Genomic DNA, 10,683 nt, shown 5'->3' with positions numbered 1-10,683 from the left:
AGGACATTTAAAAATACCAAACTGTGTGTGTGTGTGTGTGTGTGTGTGTGTGTGTTCTATATACTCAGGGTTTTTGTTGTCTTTCATTTACAAATTCTTTTATTTGGAAAATAGAGAAGCAGATGCCCTCTCTGTACTCTGCTGCTTTTTAGCACCCATCAAACGATCGGTAATTATCTGATTTATTTGATTTCCTCTTTCCTGTCTTCCCTCACTAACAAAGTACGTCCCTGAGCGTAGGGATGGTCCGTCCGATCGAACGTTCTGGCCCAGTGTTCAGAACAGAAGGCTGCACCTGGGAGGTCTGCAGGGAGGCGAGATCGGGTAGAAGGCAGAGACGCATGCGGGCGCAGGGTGGCAGATCTGGGCGCGGTGGCCTCGGCGCAGGGGAGCCAGCTCCGTGCCGCCCGCGCAGTCTCCGCCCCAACCGCCCGGCTCGCGCATCCGGCCCGTGGCCAGCAGGTGGCGCCGCAGGCCGGGCCCTGGAGCCTGGAAGCCGGAAGCTGCGGCGCGGTCCGGGCGGGAGGACTGTGGGTGCCGGCGTCCCCGCAGGCTCCGCGCCCTCCGCGCCGCCTCCGCCTCCCGCCTCTCTCTCGCCTCCCGCGCTAGTCCAGAAAGGGCCCCACGGATGTCCCCGGGACGAGCGGCCCCGGGCCCCCAGGGAACATGGGCGTGCTCCGGGCCGGACTGTGCCCGGGTCTCACCCAGGACATGGTCCAGCTTCTGCGGAGCCGCGGGATCAAGACAGGTGATCGCAGGCGTGCGCCAGTGCGGGCCACGCGGCCGGGCCCAGCGCGGAGGCCGGCCCCGGCCCTGGCACCCCCGGGAGTGGGGGGCCCCTCCCCCCCTCCTCTGCCCACAGCCTCCTTGAGAGCCCGGGAAGGTGGGAGCGAGCTAGCCACGCCCCAGGAAGGGTAGAACCCCCACTGTGTGCCAGGCACCACGCCAGGTCCTGCGGCTCAGCTAGTCGACGTAGGCGAGGAAAAGTCAAGTGAGCGACGCCCCCGAGCCTCCTTCCTGCCCACCAACCCCACGTGTTTTGTTTTCAGTGGTGGACCTGGTTTCAGCAGACCTGGAGGAAGTAGCCCAGAAATGTGGCTTGTCTTATAAGGTGAGCTGACAATCTCCGCTCCAAACCTGGATGTCTCTAAATGCCCATCCCTGAGCAGAGAGTTCCCAGAGATTGATAAGGGGGCCGTATGAGACCCTGGGGGCCTCCTCCGTTGGCGGGTCACTGCCGAGTACTCTGGGCTGCTTCGGGTCGGAGCGCCCCGGCCCTCTCCTGAGTTTCCCCGCCCCTTCCGCAGGCCCTGGTTGCCCTGAGGCGGGTGCTGCTGGCTCAGTTCTCAGCTTTCCCCTTCAATGGCGCTGATCTCTACGAGGAGCTGAAGACCTCCACTGCCATCCTGTCCACCGGCATTGCAAGGTTTGTGTGGGTACTTGGGGGAAAAGGTGAGAGGCGGGCTTTTGATACTTGTGTCTAGGGAGAGCAGGCTTTTTCAAACAGTGGTGAGGATGTTCAGGACTTCGAGTTCTCTTAAGCTATAACAGGGTTTCTCCAACTCTTAACTTTTGGGGATGCAGAATTATTTGGGGGGGGGGCTGTCTTGCACTTACAGCAGGATGTTTGGCAGCATCCCTGGCCTCTAGCCACTAGAAGCCGGGTAGCACCTCCCTTCCCATGTCTGACAATCAAAAATGTCTCCAGCTGTGACCAAATGACCCCCCCCCACCCCAGGGTGGCAAAATTACCGCTGGTTGAGAACCACTGTCCTATAACACAAGATGTCAGTATTTCATTATTATTTAGCAGATCAGAGCAACTCTTCTCTGCCCCTACCCCCTCTTTCCCTTATGGATGGGGCAAGAGAGAGCATGGCAGGACTAACATTGACTGAGTGCCTACTACATACCAGCCACTGACACATAGTAGGTTATATAATAGGTTGTATAATCTCTTCAGTGACCCTGTGAGTTAGTGATTTTTTTTTTTTCTTTTTTTAAAATTTATTTATTTTTGGCTGTGTTGGGCCTTCGTTGCTGGGCGTGGGCTTTCTCTAGTTGTGGAGAGTGGGCGCTACTCTTTGTTACGGTGCGCGGGCTTCTCATTGCGGTGGCTTCTCTTGTTGCAGAGCACGGGCTCTAGGCGCGCGGGCTTCAGTAATTGTGGCACGTGGGCTCAGTAGTTGTGGCTCGTGGGTTGTAGAGCGCAGGCTCAGTAGTTGTGGCACATGGGCTTAGTTGCTGCATGGCATGTGGGATCTTCCTGGACCAGGGCTCAAACCTGTGTCCCCTGCATTGGCAGGCGGAATCTTAACCACTGTGCCACCAGGGAAGCCCGAGTTAGTGATTATTAACCCCACTTGAGTTTAGCCCAAGAGGAGTAAGGGGCAGAGGTGGGGCTCCAGCCCTGGGGCACTTGATCCAGAACTTGGTTCATTCCCCGTACTCTGCAGCAGGAGGGAATGAGAGTAGTTATCTTCTGCCATGTTGTGTGGAGAGAGAAAGAGTTGGAAGAAAACAGGCGGCTTCTGGACAAGGAAGTCTGACCTCATTCTTGGCCTGTTTGTGCAGAATTTGATAAAGAACTCTGCCACCACAAAGGTCTTTGGATTGGTTTGGCCCTCCCTGTTTCCATAACACATTCTCTTGGCAAGGTTCATAGAACACAGTGCTTGTTTTCCCCAGGTTGGGGGTTCAGTTCTGTCATTCATCAAGAACTGGCCGAGTGCCTACGGGTTCCAGGTAAGTGCAGATGATACGGGTACAGGTGAGGCGAGGCACTTAAGAACCCATTGGGTAGAGAAGGCAGGTAAACACAAGAGAGAGGTGTGAGCATGCGGGGAGGCAGCATAAGGTGGGGGTGATTGGAAATTCCCTGGCTCTCACTGCCAGGGGCCCGGGTTTGATCCCTGGTTGGGGAGCTAAGATCCCGCAAGATGCATGGTGTCGCAAAAAAAAAAAAACAAAAAAGAAAAATGAGGGGGTGATTAACAAGGAGCAGCCTTGGCCTTTGGGAGCTTATAAAACCAGCATTATACAGAGGAAGCAGTCAGGTGATAAACTGGCAAGATGGCAGCCACGGTGAGTCACTGCAGGGGAGATCAGAGAGATTCAGGAAGGCTCTATGCAGGAGGTGGGCCTTGGGCAGTGAGGAACGGATGGGCCTTCTCTGAGTATTCCGGCACCGTTACTCCAGGTATGTCGTTTCATTTATCTTCACAATCACAATGAGTGCGTTGCAATGAAAATCATCATCCTGTAGATGAAGAAACTGGGACTCAGGTTAAGTGACTTGCTCAAGATCCCACAGCTAGGGAATTCCCTGGGGGTCCAGTGATTAGGACTCTGCACTTCCACTGCAGGGGGCACAGGTTTGATCCCTGGTTAGGGAACCAAGATCCTGCAAGTTGTATGGCGAGGCCCAAAAAAAAAAAGATACCTCAGCTAGTAAGTGGCAGACCAGACCCTTGACGTCACACCTGTCAGGCTCCTAAGCATAAGAACCCACCTCTAACGCATCTGCCCTATTGCCTCCTCCAGGCAGGAGGCTGTATTGTGAAAGTAGAGTTACAGGCATAGGGTGGAGGTGGGCAGGGTGGATGGGGCTGGGGAGCCTGGCAGGAGAGAGGCCCAGGAGGATATGGCAGGGGAGGGTGTGTGAGCCAATGTAGGGCAGGGGATGGCAGGAGGCACGCTGAAGAAATGTGATAAGCCTTCCTGCCAGGGGGAATATAGATGTGAAGAATCAAAGACGACCCAGTAGGTTTCTAGCCATCCTCACAGTGTTCTTTGGACCCTTGATGGATGTAACTCTAACACGGGAGGGGAGGGGAGTTCTGTAGTCAACAACTCGGGAAATGCTGGTTAACCCAAATGAAGCAGGTTTCCCTGCTGTAGGCTTTCTCACAGCTTGTAATGCTGGCGGACACCGTGGATCTTTACGAGGGCAAGAAAGCATGTAGCATGCCTTGGAAGAAGCCATACTATCTGGGGAGATGGGTGGTTCCCTGAAGGCCAGAGCTGTGTCTTGTTCATCTCTGCCTCTTCCTCGTTTTAGAAAAAGGCCTTCAGGAAATGTGACACATACAGGCGATGTTTGAATGAATGGCTGAAAGAATGACTAAAAGCCAGTTCAGAGGGAAAGGTGGAGGATAAATCCCAGAAATCATTTGTGTTCAAAACATGTGGTAAGACCCAGTTGTACTTCTGCTCCACAAGGCAGGCGGAGGAAGAGGGGTGGTCTGTCCATGTTGATGAGCAGAGATGATTGGTAGGGAGGTCCATCAGGAGACATGGAATGGAAACAGGTGAGAAGTCTGCTGGGAGGTGGATCTGGGAATTCCTTATGGAGGATCCTCACAGCCAAGAATGAGGTTGATTCTTTTTTTTTTTATTTTTATAAATTTATTTATTTATTTATTTGTGGCTGCATTGGGTCTTCGTTGCTGTGCATGGGCTTTCTCTAGTAGCGGCGAGCAGGGGCTACTCTTCATTGCAGTGTGCAGGCTTCTCATTGCGGTGGCTTCTCTTGTTGCAAAGCACAGGCTCTAGGCGCGCAGGCTTCAGTAGTTGTGGCACGTGGGCTCAGTAGTTGTGGCTCGCAGGCTCTAGAGCACAGGCTCAGTAGTTGTGGTACACAGGCTTGGTTGCTCCGCGGCATGTAGGATCTTCCCGGACCAGGGCTCGAACCCGTGTCCCCTGCATTGGCAGGCGGATTCTCAACCACTGCACCACCAGGGAAGTCCCAGGGTTGATTCTTGACTGGAGAGTTAAGACCAGTGGTTTCACCCAGGCTGCATGTTAGAATCATTTGGGAAGCTTAAGAAATATTCATGCCTGGGTCTCACCTTTAGAAATTCTGACTTCATTGCTCTAGGCCAGTGGTTCCCAAACTTTTCTGCCCGGTAGAATTACCTGGGAATTTTTTTTTTTTTAATTCCAAAGCCCTATTCTGCGCCCCTAAACACACACACCAATTGAATCATATTCTCCGGGGCTGGAACACAAGCATCAGTGTTTTTTGAAGTTCCCAGGTGACTCCAGTGTGCAGACAAGTTTGGGAATCACTGATACAGGTCTCTTTTTTTAAAACTCCTGTGGTTATTTTAACATGCAGGCAGGACTGGGAAACACTAGTCCAGCCTAATGGTGTTCAGATTTCAACATGTATCCTTGTTGAGACTCAGATGTGGTCCTCGCCCTAAGAGTTTCTGATTCAGTAGGTCTGGGGTGGGGCCTGAGAATTTGCATTTCTAATCAATTCCCAGGTGATGCTGATGCTGCAGGTCTGGGGACCACTCTGGGAGAACCACTGCTATAATGGGACTGGGGGTTCTCTGATCTCAGTGGGAGGAACGGGATCCAGCAGTGGCAGAGGCTGGATGCTCTTTAACAAGGTGCTTATTACACAGAGACAAGGTGAGCACAGTTATCCCAAGAAGCCGCAGGGCCGGAATGGTAACCAGAGCGTTTTGACCAGCAGGGCCCTGTGGTTATAATCATGGGAGCCTTGGAATTGAAAGAGATGGGGTGCTTAAGTGCTGCTTGGCGTATACAGAGGGGTCATGGGAGGTCTTCAAGGACCATCACAAAGGGCTGGAGCCCATGGGTGATTACAGGGTTGGGACAGGGTTGCACGTGGCCAGGACATGGAGGTGTTAGTGTAGGCTGTGATGAGAAGGAGGTGAAATTTCAGCCCATAGGTTGGGCGGGATATGTTGTTTTTCCCTTGCTGCTTTCAATAATTTTTCTTTGTCTTTAATTTTTGCCAATTTGATTACGATATGTCTCAGCGTGTTTCTCCTTGGGTTTATCCTGTATGGGACTCGCTGCGCTTCCTGGACTTGGGTGGCTATTTCCTTTCCCATGTTAGGAAAGTTTTTGACTATAATCTCTTCAGATATTTTCTCGGGTCCTTTCTCTCTCTCTTCTCCTTCTGGGACCCCTATAATGCAAATGTTGTTGCGTTTAATGTTGTCCCAGAGGTCTCTTAGGCTGTCTTCATTTCTTTTCATTCTTTTTTCTTTAGTCTGTTCCGCAGCAGTGAATTCCACCATTCTGTCTTTCAGGTCACTTATCCGTTCTTCTGCCTCAGTTATTCTGCTATTGATTCCTTCTAGTGTAGTTTTCATTTCAGTTATTGTATTGTTCATCTGTTTGTTTGTTCTTTAATTCTTCTAGGTCTTTGTTAAACATTTCTTGCATCTTCTCCATCTTTGCCTCCATTCTTTTTCCGAGGTCCTGGATCATCTTCACTGTCATTATTCTGAATTCTTTTTCTGGAAGGTTGCCTATCTCCACTTCATTTAATTGTTTTTCTGAGGTTTTATCTTGTTTCTTCATCTGGTACATAGCCCTCTGCCTTTTCATCTTGTCTATCTTTCTGTGAATGTGGTTTTTGTTCCACAGGCTGCAGGATTGTAGTTCTTCTTGCTTCTGCTGTCTGCTCTCTCGGTTGGGCAGGATATGGGGTGTGGGTAGTGACCTGTTTCCTGGTGGTTTAGGGACAGAAACTGGATTAGGATTGGCCATGACTTGAATTTATCTCACGGCTTCCACAGCCAGAGTGTTGATAACATAGGAACCTTCTATCACTCATTTCTCTGGAAACATTTATTGTGCATCTCCTGTGTTTCAGCCACTGTGCCAGTTCTGGGGTGAACAAGGCCCAGTCCTTGCCCCAGGGTGCTCTGGGCCAAAAACTTTTGCTCTGCAAGAGGATGAAAAGACAAGCGATAGAATGGGGAAAATAGGGCTTCCCTGATGGTGCAGTGGTTGAGAGTCCGCCTGCCGATGCAGGGTACACAGTTTCGTGCCCCAGTCCGGGAAGATCCCACATGCCGCGAAGCGGCTGGGCCTGTGAGCCATGGCCTCTGAGCCTGCGCGTCCGGAGCCTGTGCTCCGCAACGGGAGAGGCCACAACAGTGAGAGGCCCGCGTACCACACACACACAAAAAAAGAATGGTGATAACTCCAAATGCTAGTAGGGTGTGGAGAAACTGGATTACCTCATACATTGCTGGTGGGAAAGTAAAATAGCATAGGCACTCTGGAAAACAAGTTAGTAGTTTCTTGTGAAATTAATATGCACTTACTGTACAACCCAACAGTTGTATTCTGGGGCATCTATTCCAGAGAAATAAAAACTTAGGTTTACAGAAAAACCTGTATGCAAATGTTCATAGCTGTTTTATTCATAATTTCCTCCAACTGGAAACAGCTAAAATGTCCTTCAATAGGTGAATGGTTAAACAAACTTGGTCCATCCATACCATGGAATACTACTCTGCAGTAAAAAAGAACAAACTATCGACACATGTGACAACTTGGATCTCAAGGGAATGATGCTGAGTGAGAAAAGCCAATCACAAAGGTTACATATTGTGTGATTCTGTGTACATAATATTCTTGAAATAACATAACAATAGAGATGGAGAACAGATTAATCGGTTGCCAGGGGCTAGGGATTAGGGTTGGATGGAAGGGGAGTGGCTATAAAAGGGTGGCACAAGGGAGCCTTGCAGCAATGGAAATGTTCTGTATCTTGATTGTGGTGGTTACATAAACCCATGCATGTGATGAAATGGCATAGACTTATACACACAGACACACACGGAAATAATGGTGGTGAATCTGAATAAGCTCTGTGGATTGCACCAGTGTCAATTTGCAATGTTATAGTGTAGTACAATACATCTTATAGTGAAAGATGCTACCATTAGGGGAAACTAGGTAAAGGGTACATGGGACCTCCCTGTACATTGTTTTTTGCAACTTCCTGTGAATCTATAATTATTTCAAAGTTTTAGAAAATGACAAATTATGGGAAATGCTATCAAGGAAACCCAGAAGGGGCTGAGATGGAGAATGAGAGGACCATTGGATGGGGTGGCAAAGAGACCTCTGTGGAGAAGTGATCACCCAGAGTGATCTATAAGCTGAGAGTGAAAGGATGAGGGGCCAGAGGAGGAACATTTAGCCGTGCCAGCTTTCCCCAAAGGAAACTACCAGGAGAAGCCTCCTGGCCAGAGATGTTAGAGTGTCTCTGGACAGAACAGTGCCTGGAAGGGATGTCTTGCTTTTTTTCCTGGTTCCTACTCCCCTCCCTTCCCTCGAATCCCCTCAGTTGATTCTCTTGCCTCCTCTTCTGCCATCAGCCTGGACAAACTGCTGGACGCTGGTCTCTATACTGGAGAAGTGACTGAAATCGTAGGAGGCCCAGGTAGCGGCAAAACCCAGGTACACGTGCGTCCAGCAGCCAGGACGGTTGGGGGAGGTGGGTGCATAGCCCAGGATCCCTGAGGAAGTTTCTGCCAGGGTGCTTGTGATTCAGAGATTAGAAGAGAGAAGATAGGTGGTGAGGAGTGGGGCTTGGACTGGGCCCATTTGTGTCTCTGGGATCTGGACAAGATTTGGTGGGAGCACCCATGCTGGGCCCTCCTTGAGGGCTCAAGTTCACCCAGTGCCCCATCTCTACTCAGGTATGTCTTCGTGTGGCTGCAAACGTGGCCCATGGCCTGCAGCAGAACGTCCTATACATCGATTCCACTGGAGGGCTCACAGCTTCCCGCATTCTCCAGCTACTTCAGGCCAGAACCCCAGAGGAGGAGGAGCAGGTAAAGAGCAGGAGGGTTGGGTTCCTTTGAGGTTCCGACACTGTAAGTAAGACCCCGTTATCCAATGTGGCAAGAATTTTGGTCATTTGTGTGAATAGATACTTCTGGCTTTGAAACTTGCTGTTCTACTAATACTTTCTGTTCTGCAAGCCTCCCCATTATGACATCATCCCACCCCTGCCATACCCTAACTCAGGGCTGCCATACACCCAGTATCTGTGTTTCTCTCCCATTTCTTGCCCACGGAAGACACACTAATCAGTCCTATCCCTCCTTCCCACGGAGCTCTGACTTGGCTTTGCAGCTCAGCACCAGGCAGCCACCTTGGTGAGAACTGGCCCATCATACAAAGCCCATTTGCCATCCTGGACCTGAGTCCTTCTGTCTAAGTGCCTCTTCCTGCTCAGCCTCAAAATCCCTCTTCATCTTGCGCGACCCCCTGCTCCTCTTCTCCAAAGCTCTCCCTTCTATCTCCTACCTCTTCAGGCGGGAGCTCTCCAGAGGATCCAGGTGGTGCGTGCGTTTGACATCTTCCAGATGTTGGATGTGCTGCAGGACCTGCGAGGCGCTGTGTCCCAGCAGGTGAGCCTGCTCTTCCGCCCCTCCCTGCTCCCCCCAGCTGGCCAGTGCTGTCTGCATGTGGGCAGGTGTCCTACTACGGACTCTGCTTGGAAACGCAGATGTGCAATCTGGTGACTCTAGCTGTGTCTGCCGCTCCCAGGATGGGATTTCTGGATGCTTAATTCATTCCTGAGTGCCTCCTCGTTTACATGCCCATCTTCCCCAGTAAACCGTAAGCCCCTTCCTTGAGTGCAAGGATCATGTCATATTCATCTCTGCATTCCAACGCCGGATCCGTTAAGATTACTTTCAGAGGCAAGTAGTAGAATCTATCTGACAGACACTTGAACCTTGAGGACTTTTAATTATCTCACATGAGTCTGGAGGTTGGCAAGTCCATAATGTCAGGGCTGTAGGTTGGTGTGCCTGGTTCTCTTGCTCTTCCCCCTCATGATTGCAAAGTGGCTGCTATGGCTCAAAGCATCATGTCTTCACACATCCATATTACATCCATATTCAGGTCAGTGAGAGATAGATGCCTCTTTTCTGTACCTCTTCCCTTTTATAAGGGAAGAGAAATCTTCCTCTGGAACCCCCCAGTATGCTTCCCTGTTCCCATTACATCTAATTGACCAAAACTGAGCTATGTGTTTGTCCTAGACCAGGGGTTGGGCCCACCTTCCCTGATGTCAGGAGATTTCTTCCCAGTACTTGAACACATTCAGAGTCCTGTTAACAAGGAAGAGGGGTTTGGAATGGCATTTGGGGGTTGGTACCCTGCTACACCTGATAGGTGCTTAGACAGGATTTGGTGCACTGATTTATACACTCTTAGATTTGGGAGACACCTTACAGAGGATAGTTTAATTCATCTTAAACTTTATCTCTCACCCCAAAGCATAACATGTTCCCATGGGCATACCCAGGGTTGTATATAAAGTAAAGCATTTTTACAAACTTTAGAACATACAATAGTTGAACAAATACTTGTCATAGGAATCGTAGCAGGCTATGACACCCCCATGTGTTGAGACATGAAGTCATGTAGTTCTGACCTAATCCAACCCTCTTGTTTCTAGAGATGAGGAGAGTGACGGCCAGAGACATTCAGTCAGTTGCCCAAAGTCACTGCATATTTAGGATAAGAACAAAGCTTATAACCCAAATCTCTCAATTCTCAGGTCAAAAGACGATATTTTTTACTGTAGGGCCATTAGCTGGTATATATTTCTATTATTGCACAGCAAGTTACTACAAACTTAGTGACTTAAAACAACATATATTTATTGCCTCACAGTTTCTGTAGGTCAGGAGTCTGGGCACAGCGTAGCCTGGTCCCCTACTTAGGGTCTCTTTAGGCCGTGATCAAGGTGGCAGCTGGGCTGTGTTCTTATCTGGAGGCTCAACTGGGGAAGAACCACTTACAAGTTCATTCAAGTTTTTGGCAGAATTCATTTCCTAGAAGCTTCAGTTCCTTGCTGGCAGCTGGTTGCTGGCAGAAGCC

At 50.1% G+C, this 10,683-nt stretch overlaps 1 protein-coding gene across 2 annotated transcripts in view; it reads left to right on the top strand.

Annotated features, from left to right (window-relative positions):
- The first annotated feature begins 507 nt into the window (after positions 1–507).
- Positions 508–10,683, top strand: part of RAD51D (RAD51 paralog D) — a 16,874-nt gene continuing 6,698 nt past the window's right edge. For both annotated transcript variants that reach the window (XM_079905620.1, XM_079905619.1), the window contains exons 1-6: positions 508–748; positions 1,050–1,111; positions 1,308–1,426; positions 8,160–8,241; positions 8,484–8,618; positions 9,105–9,200. In XM_079905620.1, coding sequence (XP_079761746.1) covers positions 667–748; positions 1,050–1,111; positions 1,308–1,426; positions 8,160–8,241; positions 8,484–8,618; positions 9,105–9,200 — 576 coding nt within the window. In that variant the 5' untranslated portion in view covers positions 508–666. The remainder of the gene's footprint in view (positions 749–1,049; positions 1,112–1,307; positions 1,427–8,159; positions 8,242–8,483; positions 8,619–9,104; positions 9,201–10,683) is intronic.

The sequence above is a fragment of the Stenella coeruleoalba genome (assembly GCF_951394435.1).
Source record: "Stenella coeruleoalba genome assembly, chromosome: 19".
In the NCBI taxonomy this organism is placed as follows: Eukaryota; Metazoa; Chordata; class Mammalia; order Artiodactyla; family Delphinidae; genus Stenella; species Stenella coeruleoalba.
This window is presented reverse-complemented; position numbering and strand designations above follow the sequence as displayed.